The sequence below is a fragment of the Amblyomma mixtum genome, chromosome 3 (assembly GCF_055824585.1).
Source record: "Amblyomma mixtum isolate Tamu chromosome 3, ASM5582458v1, whole genome shotgun sequence".
Taxonomy (NCBI): Eukaryota; Metazoa; Arthropoda; class Arachnida; order Ixodida; family Ixodidae; genus Amblyomma; species Amblyomma mixtum.
In genome coordinates, this window is record NC_143014.1 from 249,132,554 (window position 1) to 249,150,302 (window position 17,749).

General features: G+C 48.0%; 1 protein-coding gene across 7 annotated transcripts in view; it reads right to left on the bottom strand.

Annotated features, from left to right (window-relative positions):
• LOC149354285 (uncharacterized) overlaps nucleotides 1-10,201 on the bottom strand; it is a 101,344-nt gene extending 91,143 nt beyond the window's left edge. For 3 of the 7 annotated variants that reach the window (XM_089583264.1, XM_089583259.1, XM_089583258.1), the window contains exon 1: nucleotides 7,793-10,201. Coding sequence is in view for 2 of the 7 variants with exons in the window: in XM_089583262.1 (XP_089439388.1) it covers nucleotides 7,793-7,908; nucleotides 9,124-9,199 (192 nt within the window). In the remaining 5 variants the exon portion in view is untranslated. The remainder of the gene's footprint in view (nucleotides 1-7,792) is intronic. The other 4 variants (XR_016291269.1, XM_089583263.1, XM_089583262.1 and 1 more) reach the window with 4 other exon arrangements.
• Nucleotides 10,202-17,749: the final 7,548 nt, after the last annotated feature.

A 17,749-nucleotide genomic window follows, 5' to 3' on the forward strand; every position in this document is an offset into this window, starting at 1 on the left:
TACTCGAAGTGGGAACAGTGTTTGACCAAATATTTAGGGGAATCCCCCAAGGTAGGAACAGTGGAATCCTCCGAATCCGAATCCCCGAAGGGGAATCCCCCGAAGTGGGAACAGTGTTGGTCAAATGTTTAGGGGTATCCCCAAAGGTGGAGTAGATTTGTAATAAGGGAGTATTTACTCATTGTCATCCACCCAAGCGCAGCCATACGGCTGAAAAGGAAAGCTATACAGCTTTCTCAGAAACTTCGCAGTTAAAGAAAAATTCGTCCTCCTCCGGGGCTAGAGCGACTGCTCCGGTGAAGCGGTGGTCCCGGGTTCGAACCCCGGACCAGGACGAATTTTTCTTTAACTGCGAAGTTTCTGAGAAAGCTGTATAGCTTTCCTTTGTAGCCGTATGGCTGCGCTTGGGTGGATGACAATGAGTAAATACTCCCTTTTCACTCAATATTGCAAAGATTTCCCATGAGCATGCTTTCATGGATGTGTAAACAATATTTGTGACCCCAAATCCGCATGTAAACAGTGTAGCCAGGCAGAAACTGGTACTGCTCTGCTCAATGACCCGCTCAGTCTACAGGCAGTTCAACAGACAGGGTTTGCGTATTTGCCGTCTAAGCAATCATTTTGAGTTTCCTGCCTTCTTGGCAACTTTTTTTTCTCTTTTAGCGTCGCAGCTCCAGCTAAGTCCCTTCGTCTCCGTCGAATCGACGTGCGACTTAGTTCGATCGCAGAACGTGAACGGAAGCTTTTCGACGTGATTGCAGGTCAAACCTAACAGAGCTTGCTCTATTGGCAGAATGTATTTGTGCAAAACACTTTATTAATCGTCGAAAGAAGTGCATCCCTTCGATTTCAAAGAAATTCTGTGCAGTTCCTGTTCTTCACGTTCCGTCATTTTCTTTACTGTCTCGTGGTGGGTGTCTTCAGGCGACCCTAAAGGCTTGGCTGCGCCGGCGCTTATTGATCCTCTCCACAGCTCTCTTCTTGCCTTCTTTGCGCCAAACATTAGTCCATGTTTTTTTTTTCTTTTCGTACGTTCAGACAATCCTGGAGGTCGACAAAACAAGGGTATTGTTTTGGAGTGAGCAATAAAACAGTTTAGTTTAGTTTATGGGGCTAAACGTCCCAAAGCGACTAAGGCTATGAGAGACGCCAATAAAACAATTATCCTTACTTTAGGCCCCGCATAAAACTATGTAGCATTTTACCCCACGTGTATCCTTCTGCTAAAAGAATTTCCCCGTAAGAGCGCGAGGAGCCAACCCTCCTGAACACTTCAAAAGTTTAGACGGGTAACTTATTGTAATAAATGAATGGTTACGTAATCCAGGACGACCTTTTTCGGTTGCCGTGCACAGTACCGAAAATTGGGCCTTGCAGAAAACCGCTCCTTTTAGGCTGATTCGTGTTTGCCAAGGCTCACTTCTCAATTCTTTTATCTACTCGGAAACTAGAAATTTTGACAGCCATAAGGTGAGTTGCTGTATACACGTAGTGGGTCCCGCCAGCAAAATATCAATGTAATTTTAATGCAGGCTTAAAATTTACGAAGCGCAAAGTAGTAAAGGCAAATTTAGTCAATAATGGCTTATAAAAATATGGCTGATTTCAGCATTTATCAAAAAGAAAGGTTGAAATAAATAGCAGCGCATAGTTACATCGTCATTTAAACTTATTAGGCCCAAAGCACTCTGCATGAGCTTGGCTGAGAGATAAAGCCTCTGCGAACAATTCCCCAAGATTGTCCAAAAGTTTTTGTACTAAGGTTTATCTTGTCATGCATTTTAACAACAATTAAAATGGCTGTTTAGAGGAATTATTTCTCCCGGTAGTCACCTGCGAGTCTCGATGCAGTAACGACATATATGCTTGTTCCCCATACGTGCTCGCTCTTGCCGTACCTGTGGCGCCTTGCTCGCTCTTGGCGTTCTTGAGCGGGCTCGGTGGCATTGCCACGGTAAGGTCATCCAACCCGATGATCTTCGCCATGCAGGTATTTGCTTCCCTCATCACCGAGATCCTTTTCTGCGCCCTCCTTCCTGCCCCTTCCGACGCCATTGCTCACAGCGAGCCATCTCGTTCGGAGCGTCACGGTGGCTCCTTCTGTCAACTGGCTGCGGTTTGGAAATGTTTACCAGCGCCGCAAACGGAGCAGCTAACCATCGATCTACCCTGGTCCGCCCCACTGACATCGACGGCCACCGGCGAGCCTACTATAAAGCTGTGTCACCTGCGCACGGCGCCCTGTGGGCTTGGTGGCATTGCCACGATAAAGTCATCCAACCCGATGATCTTCGCCATGCAGGTCAGTCAACCCTACTGCCTTTTTACCAAAAGATCGAGCAACTATTGTCTTCTGGAGCTGCCGAGTCCACGGTGCTTCCTTTCTATTGCTGCTGAGTGTGCGAATGTTATTCGTTCTCTGCTATTGCTGGCCGGAGATGTTGAAACAAATCCAGGCCCCGACAGAGTTCTCGAAGAACTGCAAAAGCTTTCTGCCGGTCAGTCGCAGCTAATCAGTGAGTTTCAGGGACTCAGGAACCAGCTCACGTGTACCAAAAAAACTATTGCCGATATAAGTAAGAGACTGGCTGACCTTGAAACGCTCCATCAAGACACAGCTGCCCCACGCACTCACCTAGACACAATAAGCGCTAATACCACTGAAACAACCAGTCAGATTTCTGAAATAGATGCCCCCCTAGACGATGCCGAGAATCGTTCATGACGAAATAACTTATTTTTCCACAGCATCACAGATGACAATCCATCAGAAACACATGCCCAATCCGCAGAAACAGTCATCCGCCACTGCTATGAGACCCTGAAGTTGACAATTGATCCCAAAGAAATAGAGCGTGATCACCCTCTTGGACGCCACTCAACCGAACATCTTCGCCCAATAATGGTTAAGTTCTCCTTCTTTAAAACGAATGAGTTAATTCTTTCCAAAGGCACGGGTACCAACTATAGCACTGGCGAGGATTTTTCACGCCGGGTTCGTGCCGCACGGAAACAGGTCGTTGCATTCGCCCGAAGCAAAAAAACAGCCTTTTTATTGCGCTACAAAACACTGCATATTGGTTCGAAGCGTTATGCATTCGACGAATCCTCACAGACGGTGCAAGCAATCGTCTCAAGTGACGCTCCATCGCATCTGTCTACACCTACAGCCTTCAACGAAGCATCAAGAAAACTGAAGTGTTTTGCCTAAAAGCTCCTAAGAGCGCATGGTAAACCACCCCTCCGATGGCCAGGTCATATAGCGTCTCGTGAACCGAAATGGCACAGAGGTCGCAACGTTCATCACCTGACGTATTCAGCGCTTTCCTTATTGCGATTCCGCGTGCAGGCACAGAAGCCTCTCCAGTGACTGTCAACAAGAGGGTTGGAGAAAAAAGTGGGTGCGCTCGTCGGATTGGAATCACTTGAGTGCAGCATGACTCCCGCAGCGGCCGGGCCTCTCGACTCTAATCCTCGCCGCGAGACTTGTCTGGCTGCTCTCACGAGAAGCTTCCAATAGAGGTTAATAATCAGGAATCATGGTTATGGTTAGTCCTTAAGAGACGAAACGTCAGTGACAGAAAACGGAAAATACTGTTCAACGACGAGATCAAAGCTGGAATAGGAAAAACGTATGACTAAACATTCTCTGTGGCGTCTCGCGAGGATTCTCACGAGTGTATTGCCCTACCCTTTGCTGCAAGCTTCCTAAATACGTTGCAGAAAATGGCCTGGTTCCGCATCGGTACCGGTATTAGCACAGCATTCTTTTCCACCGAGTAAATTGACAGAGGGCATTGCCGTCTCAAATGAGGTTCGCAATTTAGCAAACCCCTTCAAGACATCTGTTGTATAGGTCTTGTCGCATCCATTTGCTTGGCCGCATTTGCCGCCATCTATTCTTCTCACAATGTTTAAGGCTTATTTATTTTTTTCAAACCAGCCAAATCCTCCCAAACGGGAACTGAGAAAGGCACGAAAGTTTTTTGTCCGCACAAACCGTAGCTCTATCCAAGCTGTTATATGATATGCTTTGCGTGTTGGGAGAACTCTACGCCATCGGCGAATGAAAAATAATGCAAATAATTTACTCGATACCAGCATGTAAACTTTGTATGTGGCTCTTTTCGATGTGACTCACTCGATTTAACTCAGTTTTGTACAGAGTATCTTATTTCTGCAGTAGTAATTCAAGCTCTGTTTATAAAAATAATATGTAAACAGAATATCATATGATTTAAGCAAAATAGTAAGTCATAACAATTCATTGTGCGCAATAAAGGGCACCGCTGTGCTCCACCAACACAAGCAAGAGAACGGGAAAAGCAGGCTAGCTGTCACAAGATCTCACACGACAGCTTTCTTTCTTCTGTTCACACTTCGGCAGCGAAAAAATAAACGTATGAGGATGTATGACATCAAAAATATATTCAACTTCGCTGCAGAATCCTAAATTTATGATTAGTAAGCGAAAGGGTAGAACAAAACAGAATACAAAGCAACAAGACAACCGCTGCTCCTGTCTTTTTATGTCTGACTCTGCCATTTCGCTAGAAGAGCATTTATAAACCCACTGCCAACTAGTACAACTAAATGTTTTAACGTTCCGTGTAGTCCACACGCATCCTTTCTTCTTCGGCGACGAGGCTAATCGTAACCCGTCGTTATCGTCGTCTGCAGGGTTCAGATCTTCCGTTAATATATTCGTGTCCTTTGCAGTCGATCATAACGTAGCACTCGAGACGGAATAAATTAAACCATGCTCAAAACAGTCCAAGCTGTTAGGCTCAAGCTAACAATAGTTCTCTGACGAGTGAATTTTGCTCATTTTGATCCATGCATCAGCAGGATCTTGCTTATGTTTTATTTGACGTAGGATTTGCGCAAACGTTACACGTTGCGGGCCCATTTCGTTCCAATGGTTTTTGCAGAAAATTATTATGGATGTGCTTGCCATTACAGCAAAATTCGACTTTGTTTCGGTTTCCAGATTCCGCACATTCAAGCAAAGAAATCCATAATTATAACTGTTGAAGCTAGACGAGCCATGATGCATGATATAGTGGAGAAAACTTAAGGTGAGAAAGCCTAAGTGAAGAAGTGAAGTAGAGGAAATCTTATTAAAAAAAATTTATTTTAAAATGCATTTATTTCGCAATAACCTCATTTCCGTGACTACTCCAGCTTGTCTTGGAGCGTTGCATAATGAAACATGGAAACGTTAAATTCCCTTTCATAAGAAATCATGAAGCATACAACTGACATACAGGGTGTTTCACCTAAGACTTTCTGCAATTTTTAAAAATAAGCTATTTGAATTACATGCGCGCTTTTTCTGGCATAGCATTGTCAGTGGTGTAGTACATCATAATGCAGCTAAGACGTGCTAACTAGCAGGCTTGTTCACCAATATTTAATAGTTAACTTTTAAACTATTACCGTTGGGCTCCTTAATTATTGAGAGCCATGTAGCCCACCGTAAGTAATGTCCATATCCGTTTTTATAATTTCGAGAACGCGATTATCCTCGGCGCTGTGGCCCAACAAATTTTGGCTATTACGACGAGTTAGGTTAACTGGAGAGGTTGCTTTGCCTGCAAGCTTCTCAAACCGCATGTATTTTGGCGCGATGTAGGCGAAATTTGTTGGGCCACAGCGCCGAGGATAATCGCGTTCTAGAAATTCTAAAAACGGATATGGACATTACTTACGGTGGGCTACATGCCTCTCTATAATTAAGGAGCCCAACGGTAATAGTTTAAAAGTCAACTATTAAATATTGGTTAACAAGCCTGCTAGTTAGCACGTTTTAGCTGCATTATGATGTACTACACCGCTGACAATGCTATGCCAGAAAAAGCGCGCACCTAATTCAAATAGTTTATTTTTAAAAATTGCAGAAAGTCTTAAATGACACACCCTGTATAATAACAACCATCGTACTAACCTTTGAAGAAACTGTTTCCTAAACCAGCGCCTTCATGTAATAATCATAGCTGTCTCTGACTGCCGTTCTCAAGTCTTCTTTCATTCATTCAATGCAAATATCACTAATAAGCAAATATAATGCCTGGGTCACTTGTGGAAATAATCGACCGAAACATGTTTAAAAAAGTAATTGCATCTTCCCTGATCACCGCATAATACACAATTCTGCCGTACTTTTCCGCATTGTATTTTACTGAACTTGCGTATTTTCAATTGTTTGGTTTGGTTTGGTTTATGGGGTTTAACGTCTCAAAGCGACTGAGGCTATGAGAGACGCCGTAGTGGAGGGCTCCGGAAATTTCGACCACCTGGGGTTCTTTAACGTGCACTGACATCGCACAGTACACGGGCATCTAGAATTTCTCCTCCAAAGAAATTCTAGCCGCCGCGGCCGGGATCGAACCCGCGTCTTTTGGGTCAGCAGCCGAGCACCATAGCCGCTGAGCCACCGCGGCGGCTATTTTCAATTGTAACTACCCCTCATATCTCTAACGGCTTCGAGCATTCAAAGATCTGCGATACAGCGAATTCACTTTGATCAAATTAAATTAAACAAATTTCAGCAGCTGAGTCCTTGGACCGTGTTCAAATCCCGGTCGTCGGCTATATCCAGGTTTGATTTGACTCCAAGACGCCTCTACACCTTTTCATGGCGTGGCTCGTACGCTGCGGACATTTTTCTTTATTTATCAATTGCTATACATTCCTCACAAAACGGACTAATATTGTATGATACAACTTAAGCAGAAAACAAAAAGTTAGCATACTTTTGCGACATAAAGAGCGGTTGTTTATTTTAATAAAAACAATTTCAAAAGCAATTAGTATGTCTTCCTGGAAACTACTGCTGCAAAGTGATTCACTGCCTTATTAAATTACTGGATATGATACGTAAGACAACAATTTAGGGGGAAAATTATTGAATTAATGTAACTGTGTTACTGTAATTTGGCTGCTGCCATATTTGTTATAGAGGAAATAGTTTACGCGTGCGACTCTGGGGGTGCTGCTTTATTGTGAAAAGGAATGGCAGCATCATCCATGGCAGCATCATCCAAGTTGGCAAGTCGCTGCATAGCGAGCCGCTAAATCCTCCTCAGTATGTGAACCGAAAAGGTCGCGTGAGACCCACTGAGCTTAAAACGAATACGAGACCACAGGGGCGGTATGACTAGCGTTATGACACAGCACGGAACTGTGAATGACTCGTCGTAACAGGCGAATGACTAGGAGGGCGTCGGTTCGAATCACGAAGCCAACTAGCAGTAGTGACGCTGTGGAGGCTTTCATCTATCCCATCAACCAATTTCACTCAGGAACTCACATGACCTCAGAGGAGAACGTCTCGTCAAAGACGCATTGTGTGTGACTGCAGATAGTGCTTCTCAATTCAGTAGCCAATGTTCTAGTCCGCAGAGAGAGAAATTACGTTCGAGGAGACGCTCCTATCTTATTCAATAATTCGCCTAGGAATAGTTGACGCAGTATGAGGTGAATGTTGGAGAAGTAGGTCGTTATTTGGATTTTGGTTGCCCGGTTCCACAAAATCTCACGCAGGAATAACTAGCTGAAGTCGTCACAACTAGGCGTGTGAAGGGGATACCCACGAGCACACCCGACGGAACAGTGCAGAGAGAGTGTGGTGAGAGGGTTGTATACGTATAAGAGTCGCGTGCAGAGTCATACCATCGCCGTGGAGTTAAAATAAAAAGTCATCCCAAGACGGGTCGCTCATCGAGATGTTCATTTTCGAGAATAACCACCCCCCCCCCCCCCCGTTCCCCCTTCCCACAGAGCTCACCTTTAGGCCACTGGATACATGATGTCGGCGCCTTGTCGGCAGGTTTGTGCGCTGACCTCCCTCTGGTTGGGATCCCCCTGGTGCGTCGGTATGGTCCCCATCATGTTCAGACTTTCCTAGGACCAAACGAAAGGCCGCCACGATGAGCCGGGCAACGTGGCCTGGTGGGAGGGAGGACGATGACGCGTCTCCGCCGACTCGGATATCTCGCCAATGTCGGCGGCTGATGCGCACGCAGGACGACAGGGGGAGTGCGACAGTGAGCGTCTCGTCACACCGCAGAACGTGACAGCGTGTTCTGCCCCAACCAGAACAAAATAGCACGCCAAAGGCACGACGTGATGTTTCTCTAGCTGGGAGGCACTCTGTTACACTATATCCGAGCTTATCTCAGCTATCGTCGGTGTAGACGGTATCATATCGGCGCAAGCGGCTGCCATTATGAAGCCCATCCTATTCATGACATCAAGAGCACCCAAACTGCCTTTACACGCTCAAAATTTAATAGCTGGCCACGACCTCATCTGCAAATAGTTAAACCCGGCGCGTTGCGAAAGACAAAAATTCAAACCGAACCCTCCTGCATTCTCTCGCTCTCAACGCCCCAGCCAAGCCCTTCAACCACGTCATCCTTCAGAGGTTCCGCGAGAAGGCGCACCTGCTAAATGGTGTGTCCGCACGCATTTCATTAGTCCATTATCTTGAGTAAAGGGTGAATTGTTTAGTTTGTGGTCTGGTCGCATACTCGCTTTGATAGCGCTCTTAATCTGCGCCTGCACAAAAAAAGTATGCGTTTGTGAGCTGCATTTGGCACATGGGTGAGTTCCGTGGCGTCCCGCTCTTGTACGCTGGATGCCGTCGAGGCTGATAACTTTTGAGTAAGCCCAAAGAGGTTACAAGACCTTGTTGGGCTACGTCTTGCAGATTCGATCGGGCACTCTCGAGCTGTCTAGCTTTTAGACGAAGTGCAAAAAATGCACCTAAGAAGTCGTTCAAGTTCTACACTACGCTCCCCTGATGTCAAATTTGGGGTTCCGCTACGAACTGCGCACTGGCTTCGCTAATACCCCCAACCCCGGCAGAAGTCCACTTCTGGGCGTAATCAAAGTCTCGAAATTAAATCACCACAGGTTTTACTTCAATTGCACAGCTGCTAGCCGAGGAAGGACCCGGTTAAAAATTTACTCTGACCTTAGAACAGCTGAAGCGAAGTTGAAACTGATTTTCTTCACTAATGTTTTTTATTTTTTTTTACTCAACGGGTTTTCGTACCGTAAGCAGTATTTTGTCAGTGCAGAGTTCTAGCATACGCGAACGCAGCGACGACATACTCGCGTGGACGTATAGCATACCAGCCGGATGCCTCCATCGCATGCGCAGTGGCCGGGTGAGGTGGCTGTCCGGCATACGCCTGCTGTGCTGCGACTACCGGAGACTCTCCAATATCTTCTCGCTACCTCTACACTTCATTGTCTTCGAGTCGGGAGCCTCTGATTGGTGTTTCGGCACGGGCAGCAACACGTCGGCATTACACAGCAGCCAATAGGAGCGCAGTGGAAAAAAAGGTAGAGCGAGTCGACAACCGTCAGACCTGACGGCGGCCTGGGCTGCTCACGTGACTCGGTGTTTTTCCAACGATGTAGGCGACAAAAGCATGTGCGCAAGTCGTGAGACGGAAAGCGTCTGGTGACAGACCGGATGACAGAATGCCATCTCAGAAAGCAATCGCCTCGCACACTACCTATGAGTCTGCCCCAGTGTTGCTATGCATGGACGCAAGAATTGTCCTTCTGGGGATTTTCCGTCGTTGAGCGCTGCTCTCCTCAGCATCAGTGACGCTCGAAGACGTACACAATAGCAGCAGCATGGCTGGCAGCTTGGCGAGCAGAGGAAGGATGCCTGCGCAGAGAAGGCAGCGCGTTTCGCGACACCACCTGTCATGACATGCGCCGAGGTGCGCGCGTCCGGGTTTACTCCATGTACCACGTAGAAAACGTTTCTACCTAACTGCTTGGACCACGAAGGGCGGTACCACGATATAACCAATCCCATAAATACTCGATAGTGTTCAAATAAAACTTGCTGCTGACGTGAATTATGCCCAGTTCTTCGGTAACTCGTCGTTGATAGTGCGAGCTCACTCTCATCAAATTCAACCAGCACGGGCTTATCACTAACCACTACAATAGTCCTACCTCCGCGAAATCCGTGCTGGTTCTGCATAATGCAGAGTTGAAAGAAAAAGATGATAGATCTCTAGCAATAAAACATTCAACCTGCTCATCGAAAACGAAGAAGGATCTGCTTTCGGCGCCAGCGTCACCGGTTCTTTATTTGCGCTTGTCTGCGACCCGCCTATTGGTTCTCAGGCTGGGGCAGCAACACATGGAGGCACTCGGTAGCCAATGGGAGCCCAGAGCAGCGCCGGTGGCGTGAGTCAGCCAGCGTGGGACCGGATGACAAACTGCACGCCGCGCCTGGCTCGGTTTTCTACCAGGACGGTCGGCGGCGAACGTGCGCGCAAGACGCACAAAGGAAAGCTTCTGGTGACAGACCGGATGGCAGAAACCGATCTCTTCCAGACAGCGATGCACACGTGTACTGTCCTTGAGTACGACTGCGCAGCACGCTGTCGCCACGTCTGCGAGAACAGTACCTGGGGATTTTCCACCTTTGAGGGCGGTTCTTGTCAGCGCAGATGGCGCTGTCGTACCGTGAAGGCGATTTTCTGATTAATTAATCACATGCTTATGCGCTGCCCGGCGCTGCAGATGCACTACGCTGTGCATCAGGTGGCAGGGATAGAAAAAATATTTGCCTTTGTCTGCATATTACGGCCACCTGACAATTAATTGGAGACTGAGCTTAATGATAATTAATCGAATTTAATCCCTGGAACCTACACTTGGGCTAATGAACCCCGTACTTTAGGGTTCCCCGTTATATTCGCACACGTGGGTTTCTTCAAGGGCGCGAGGTTCGCCCACACTTCCCATGTATTCTTCGGTATACATGTATACAGGACCAATTTTCTCAGCAATATAGGTCATTCAGCTTTTGGCACATATTATTGCTCGCTCTGGATTATTTTTACTGCACTAGAGTTAAGCCTTTGGAGCAAATATTCACTTTTGCCATTCTTTTCTGACACCATAATTTTTTTGCTCTTCTCATAGAATAAAGCTCATCGACTGAGACATCTGTTTAGTAGCCCCTATCCATGTAGCGAGTAGAAGTTTCATTTCTGTGCTATTTTGCTTGTCAGTTTGCTTTTGTGGCCTCGCTTGCGATCAGTTCGGCGTCTGCGCACACTAAAGTACTTTCAACGACAGTTGCCCCTGAAGCAACCAGATCGCGATGTAGTGACCCAGTGATACCCCAGATGCCTACGGGATCTCAGAGGCGTCAAGTCGGTCAATGCTGCAATCACTGTTCGTGAGCTCAGCGTCCAAAATGGCAATATGGAGATGTGCAATCTAACGAAGGCAGACATGGCTAAATTAATTGTCGGCATTTCGTATTCGCCCGTGTTGACACTTCTTCCCTCATAGCCTGAGTCGATTAGACACGTTAAACTCACATAAACCATAAATTTCCTGAGAAAGAATGGACGTGCGAGTTGCAGACCTTGCATTACTCTCGCGTTGTGAAATTCCCGGGGCCGTATTCTGTAATCATCTGTTTCATTTGGCAGTGACGTCAGTGTGACGAAAAAATAGTAGAAGAAAAAGCAAACAGCCAATCACAGACACTGCCGACCTGGTCATGGTGCCGCCGCTGGCCTGCCTCCTGCCGCCGCTGGCCTGCCTCCTGCCGCCGCATCCAGTTTGGCTGAGTCGCACGGACCATGCCGTTGCACTAACCACGCCCACAGTTCGTTGCACTAACCACGCCCACTTTCTTTGCACAATCAAGATAGATAGCGATAAAACCCGTCAGGCCGGTCGAACGTGTCGTCTTCATTCGTGGAGTTGGCGCCGTTCCGCCAGTGTGATACGGACGCGGAACGCGTCTATGGGCTTGTTTCTGCCACGACCAGCCCGACGTCTTCGCACTCGGCTTAAGACACTTGAAGGAGCAATGACTGGAGGAGGACCAAATGAATGAGACATGAAATGAATGCTTAGAAAACACCGCAGTAGGTTTTTGGGGGGTTTTCCCGGCTTTTCTGCCTCTTACAAAAGGCGAGAAATCGTGTAAGGCGCCGAATATGGCCATCGTTATGATATTCGAGGCTTCGAGATCAGTAAACAGCCAGACATTGGTTGTTTGTATTTTAATTCTAGCTTACTCTATCCCCTTAACGTCGACTGAAATCTCAGTTAATGAGAAATTTGGGTTCTCTACGTGGGTCAATTCAGTTTTCATATTTTCGAGAGTGGGCCACCCAAATTTATAAGGACGGGCCAAGTCCATTTTGGTGGTGCCCCAGCTCGGTTCCGAACGTGGGTCAGCTCAGTTATCATAATTTTAGAGAGTGGACTACATAAATTTCAGAGTGGGCCAAGCGCATTTCGGTGGTGTACCAGCTCGGTTCCGAACGTGGGTGAACTCAGTTTTCAAATTTTCGGCAGTCCGCCACCTAAATTTCAAAGTGGGTCAAGCCCATTTTGGTGGTGTCCAAGCTCGGTTCCGAACGGGGGTACACTCATTTTTCAAATTTTCGAGAGTGGGCCACCCAAATTTCACAGTGGGCCATACCATGTTTATGGTGTCCCGGCTCGGTTCTAAATGGGGGTCAGCTCATTTATCAAATATTTCAAGAGTGGGCTACCTAAATTCCATAGTGGGCCAAGCCCATTTTGGTGGTGTCCCAGTTCTGTTCCGAACGGGGGTCAACTCAGTTTTCGAATTTTCGGGTGGGCCACCCAAATTTCAGATTCGGCCAAGCCCATTTTGATGATGCCCCAGCTCGGTTCCGAACGTGGGCCGGCTCTGTTTTCAAATTTGCGAGAGTGGGTCACCTAAATTTCAGAGTGGGCCAAGCCCATTTTGGTGGTGTCGCAGCTCGGTTCCGAACGTGGGTCAGCTCAGATATCATAATTTTAGAGAGTGGACTACATAAATATCAGAGTGGGCCAAGCACATTCTGGTGGTGTCCCAGCACGGATCCGAACTTGGGTGGTGGTGGTGAAAACATTTATTCAGAAGGGACAGGAGGTATGTTAGGATCAGCCCGTAAGGGACTGATCCTTACAAACACTAGTTGGAGATCAGTGCCGAAATAGCTCACATAGGTGAGCGTTCGACTCAAGACTAGGTGGAGGTACCTAGTTTGAGACCCCAGTGGCGGTGGCCGCCACCCGGGCGCGCCCGCCTAAGGCTTGTTGGTCCTGTAAGTCGTGGCAGCCGAGCACGGCCGCCTCCCAGTCCTCCCTGGTTGGGTTGGGTTGGGGATGGGGGGAATAGCCGGGTTGGAGGGGCAGGCCGACACCATGTGATAGGTGTCAGAAGACTTCTCACTACAGTGCGGGCAGCTGCCGTTAAAGGAGAGGTCAAAATGTTTTAGTGCTGCCGGACAAAGCAATGTATTGGTGAAGAGGCGGAGAAGGGGCCGCTCATCCGCCTTCTTGAGGCCTTTATATGGGCTAGGGTAAAGGCGATGCCTGTCTTGATAGTAGGTTGTAATATCTTTGAAGGTATAGACCGGATTAGGATCGGGTTCCTGATCGGAGGAGGAAAAACAGCCCGGTGAGAGAGCGCGCGGGCGGCTGCGTCTGCTGCCTCGTTTCCTGCCAACCCCTGATGAGCAGGGGCCCATATAAGGTGACGGTGTGTGGGGTCCGTATCTAGTATGCAATTTTGGTAGATTCGATAGGCTAGGAAGAGAATGCAGCCTTTGTCGACGTTCCGACAGGCCCCTCGCGAGTCGGTGATTATGTATTTTGAATCGGAATGTGAGACCGCGAGAGCCATCGCTATCTCTTCTGCTTGTATTGCACTGGGGCTGGGGGCTCTGAAGGTGAGGCCGTTAACTGTGTTGCTGTTGTGAACTACCGCGGCCGTGTACCATCCCCCGTGGTGAGTGCCGGAGGCGTCCACGTAGTATACACCTGTTTTGTTTCCATAATTTCGGGCTAGCGTTTCCGCTCGTGCCAGGAGCCGACCATTATGGTCTTCATGTGACATGTTTGCTGGATGAGGCCACACGTGGAGGGCACGTCTCCACAGTTCTGGGATGTGAAACTTGTCTTCCATTTGAGGGGTGTGTTGGATATCAAGTAGACCAAGGAGGCGGCGATCCGACTCCGTTAGCAACAAGCGCGTGTACTGGTTTGCAAGGTGTGTCTCGCGGAGCTCCCGGAAAGTATTCACCACCCCAAGAGCCATAAGCCGGCTGTTTGTGGTAGTGATGTGGAGGCCAAGGGCATGTTTAACAATTTTGCGAAGGATGACCTCAAGGGCGTCCTGCTCTTGTTTCTGTATGTGGAGGTAAGGAGTCAAATAGAGAATTCGACTATTTACGACGGCGTTTGCCAGCCGCAAGGCATCCTTACTTCGTAACCCTCCGCATTTGTTGGAAACCCGGGGGAAGTTCAGCTCAGTTTTCAAAATTTTCGAGAGTGGGCCTCCCAAAGTTCAGAGCCAACCAAGCCCATTTTGATGGTGTGCCAGCTGGGTTCCGAACGGGGGTCAACTCAGTTATCATAATTTTAGAGAGTGAACTACCTAAATATCAGAGTGGGCCAAGCCCATTTTGGTGGTGTCCCAGCTCACTTCCGAACGTGGGTCAGCTCAGTTATCATAATTTTAGAGAGTGGCGTACCTAAATATCAGAGTGGGCCAAGCCCATTTTGGTGGAGTACCAGCTCGTTTCCGAACGTGGGTCAGCTCAGTTATCATAATTTTAGAGAGTGGACTACCTAAATATCAGAGTGGGCCGTGCCCATGTTGGTGGAGTACCAGCTGGGTTCCGAACGTGGGTCAGCTCAGTTATCATAATTTTAGAGAGTGGACTACCTAAATATCAGAGTGGGCCAAGCCCATTTTGGTGGTGTCCCAGCTCGGTTCCAAACGTGGGTCAGTTCAGTTAGCATAATTTTAGAGAGTGGACCACCTAAATATCAGTGGGCCAGGCCCATTTTGGTGGTGTCCGAGCTCCCTTCCGAACGTGTGTCAGCTCAGTTATCATAATTTTAGAGAGTGGACTACCTAAATATCAGAGTGGGCCAAGCCCATTTTGGTGGTGTCCCAGCTCGGTTCCGAATGAAGGTCAGCTCAGTTATCATAATTTCAGAGGGGGGACTACCTAAATATCAAAGTGGGCCAAGCCCATTTTAGTGGCGTCCCAGCTCGGTTCAGAACGTGGGTCAGCTCAGTTATCATAATTTTAGACAGTGGACTACTTAAATTTCAGAGTGGGCCAAGCCCATTTTGGAGGTGTCCCAGTTCGGGTTAAAACATTTAACTCAGTTTTCAATATTTCGGGAGTGGGGCATCCAAATATCAGAGGTAGGCCAAGCACATTTTCGTGGTGTCTCAGTTCGATTGCGAATGTGGGTGAACTGACTTTCAAAAAATGTTGACAGTGAGCCACCGAAATTGCGGAGTGGGCCAAGCCCATTTTGATGGTTTCCCAGCTCGGTTCCGAACGGGGGTCAATTCAGTTCTCATAATTTTCGAGAGTGGACTACCTGAATTCCAAGGTCATTTCCGGGGTTTCCCAGCTCGGCTCCAAAAGTGGGTCGATTCAATTTTCAATCCTTCGGGAGTGGGCCACCAAAATTTCAGGGGTAGGCCAAGCCCATTTTGGTGGTGTCTCAGCTCGGTTCCGAATGTGGGTCAACTGACTTTTAAAAATTTTAGAGAGTGGGCCACCGAAAGTATAGAGTACTTCGAAGCACATTTTGGGGGTTCCCCAGGCCGGTTCCGAACGTCGGTGAATAGAATTTTTAAATTTCAGGGAGTCGAACACCCAAATTTCAGGGGTGGGCAACCCCATTTTTTGAGGTGGGCCAATTCCATTTCGTGACTAGATCACGCCTGTCTTCTACCCAAGCACTCCCAAGTTCTCCCGCCGTCAAATTCAGCCAAGGTCATTTCAACTCAGAGGTCAAAAGTGAAAGGTCGAGGCTTCAGAAACCCATCGGCTTCTTCCTAATTGCTAACGTAGTGGTGCGTTCGCATTTAAGAAAGTGCCAACGCTGCTGCCTTCATCCTTGAGCTTTTCTATTTGGTTAACATCATCATCAGGGTCATAAGTTATCAGTCAACGCTGTGTCCGTCAACTTCTCTGCCCTCATCCCGTCCAGAGCTGCGGTAAGTCTTTCCATGTTCGAGCTGGAAAAGTTGCTGTCGACCGGCGGAAATCTTAATTTAAGAGCTGTCAGCGTGCTGCGCTCACAGTCTTCTGCGAATTTAATACAAACACCTTTGTCCACTCACTAGAAATTGTGTTACTAGAGGTGTCGACCGAATCTCAATCACAGCCTTCTCCCCCATGAAGTTCTCACGCGGTTCCTGTGTCATAGCGATGTTAGCTAAAGAAATTGCAATACGGGCTCCGTGCCCTGGTGTCGCCGTACGTGCACGCAGGGCAAAAAAGTGCGCTTTGAGGTAAACGACTGCAGTATTGCCCCTCAGCAACAAGTGTTACCAAAATAGGTGTCTGCGCTACAGACAATCATGAGTTATCTCAAAATTGCAACTGATCCTCGGTCATCTGTTTCCGGTAGGCCCGCTTGCCTTGATGAAGCTTGCCCGCTATTGACAGGGGAGAAATTCCTGGTTGTGAAACTATTCTCATCATCATGAGGTTTTGTGGTGGCCATTTTTTTCAGGAACACGGAACAAACTTTCTGCCCCTTTTGCCTTGCTCCGCGGGCAATGAAGGAAGGATGGTGAGTTTACTGCTACCGCGCTTACCGCGCAGTGAAAAGCTCTTGCGCTGCAAACATACTGGGTCTGTCCTGAAAGTAAAGAGACAAGTCGCGGCGTGACGCATGCATGCACTAGATTGGGAAAGGGCTTTTGGGGATAGGAGGGGGAGCCTTCAGCTTCACAATGCGACGAGCTTAGTTGGCTGCGAGCAGGCGAAGCGAGTGGCCGTCTTCGAGCGTGTACACATGTTTCGTCGCTGCGTCGAGGAAACCACTGAGTGAACGCTGGAACAGCGCTACGCGGTGAAGCTTTGCAATAAAACTGAGTAAATCACCTACCGAGTCAAGCAACGTGACATTGACAGCATGTGGGAACGATGCGATGTCCACGTTGCGTGTTCTAATGGCACAAACTATTTACAAACGGTCGTGACGACGGTCACGACGAGCAACTGTCCATGCGCCTGTCGATGACGGTTACGGACGGTAACGTTGACTGTGTGGTCCTAAGCGTCTTCACGGCGATTTGTAAGCGTTTTGGGCGATTGGAACCCTTGGGATCTGAACACTGCATCATTACACATGTTGTCAAATGTCCCGGTCGGTGATTTACTCAGTTTATTGCACAGCTTCACCGTGTCGCGCTGTTCCAACGTTCACTACATGGTTCCCTCGACGCAGCGACGGAACAGCGCTACACGTACGAACACGTCCACTCGCTTGACCTGCTCAAAGCCAACTGAGGTCTCTGCATTGTGAAGCTGAAGGTTCCCCCTCCTTCCCCCAAAAGCGGTTTCCCGATCTAGCGCAACCCCGCTCCGCACCGGGACTTGCCTCATTACTTTACGGACAGACCCTGTACATTCTGCAACTGTTTGATTCATCTGAACGGTTTGGTCATCTGGAAACTGGAACCTCGCTTCCGCAAGGCCTTTCGTTTTGTTGAGTGCACGCTTTTAGGAGAAGCAGAATTCAGTGCACCTCTCTGAGCTCATGTTCGGCCGAACCCCGAATTTAGGCGCATGCATGCCAAAACTTATAGGGGAGGGTGGGGCAAAACACGGAACAAATTTGTACATCATAGCTTTCTTTTTGTCATCCACAAACACCGACAAACAAATATAACTGAATCATTCGC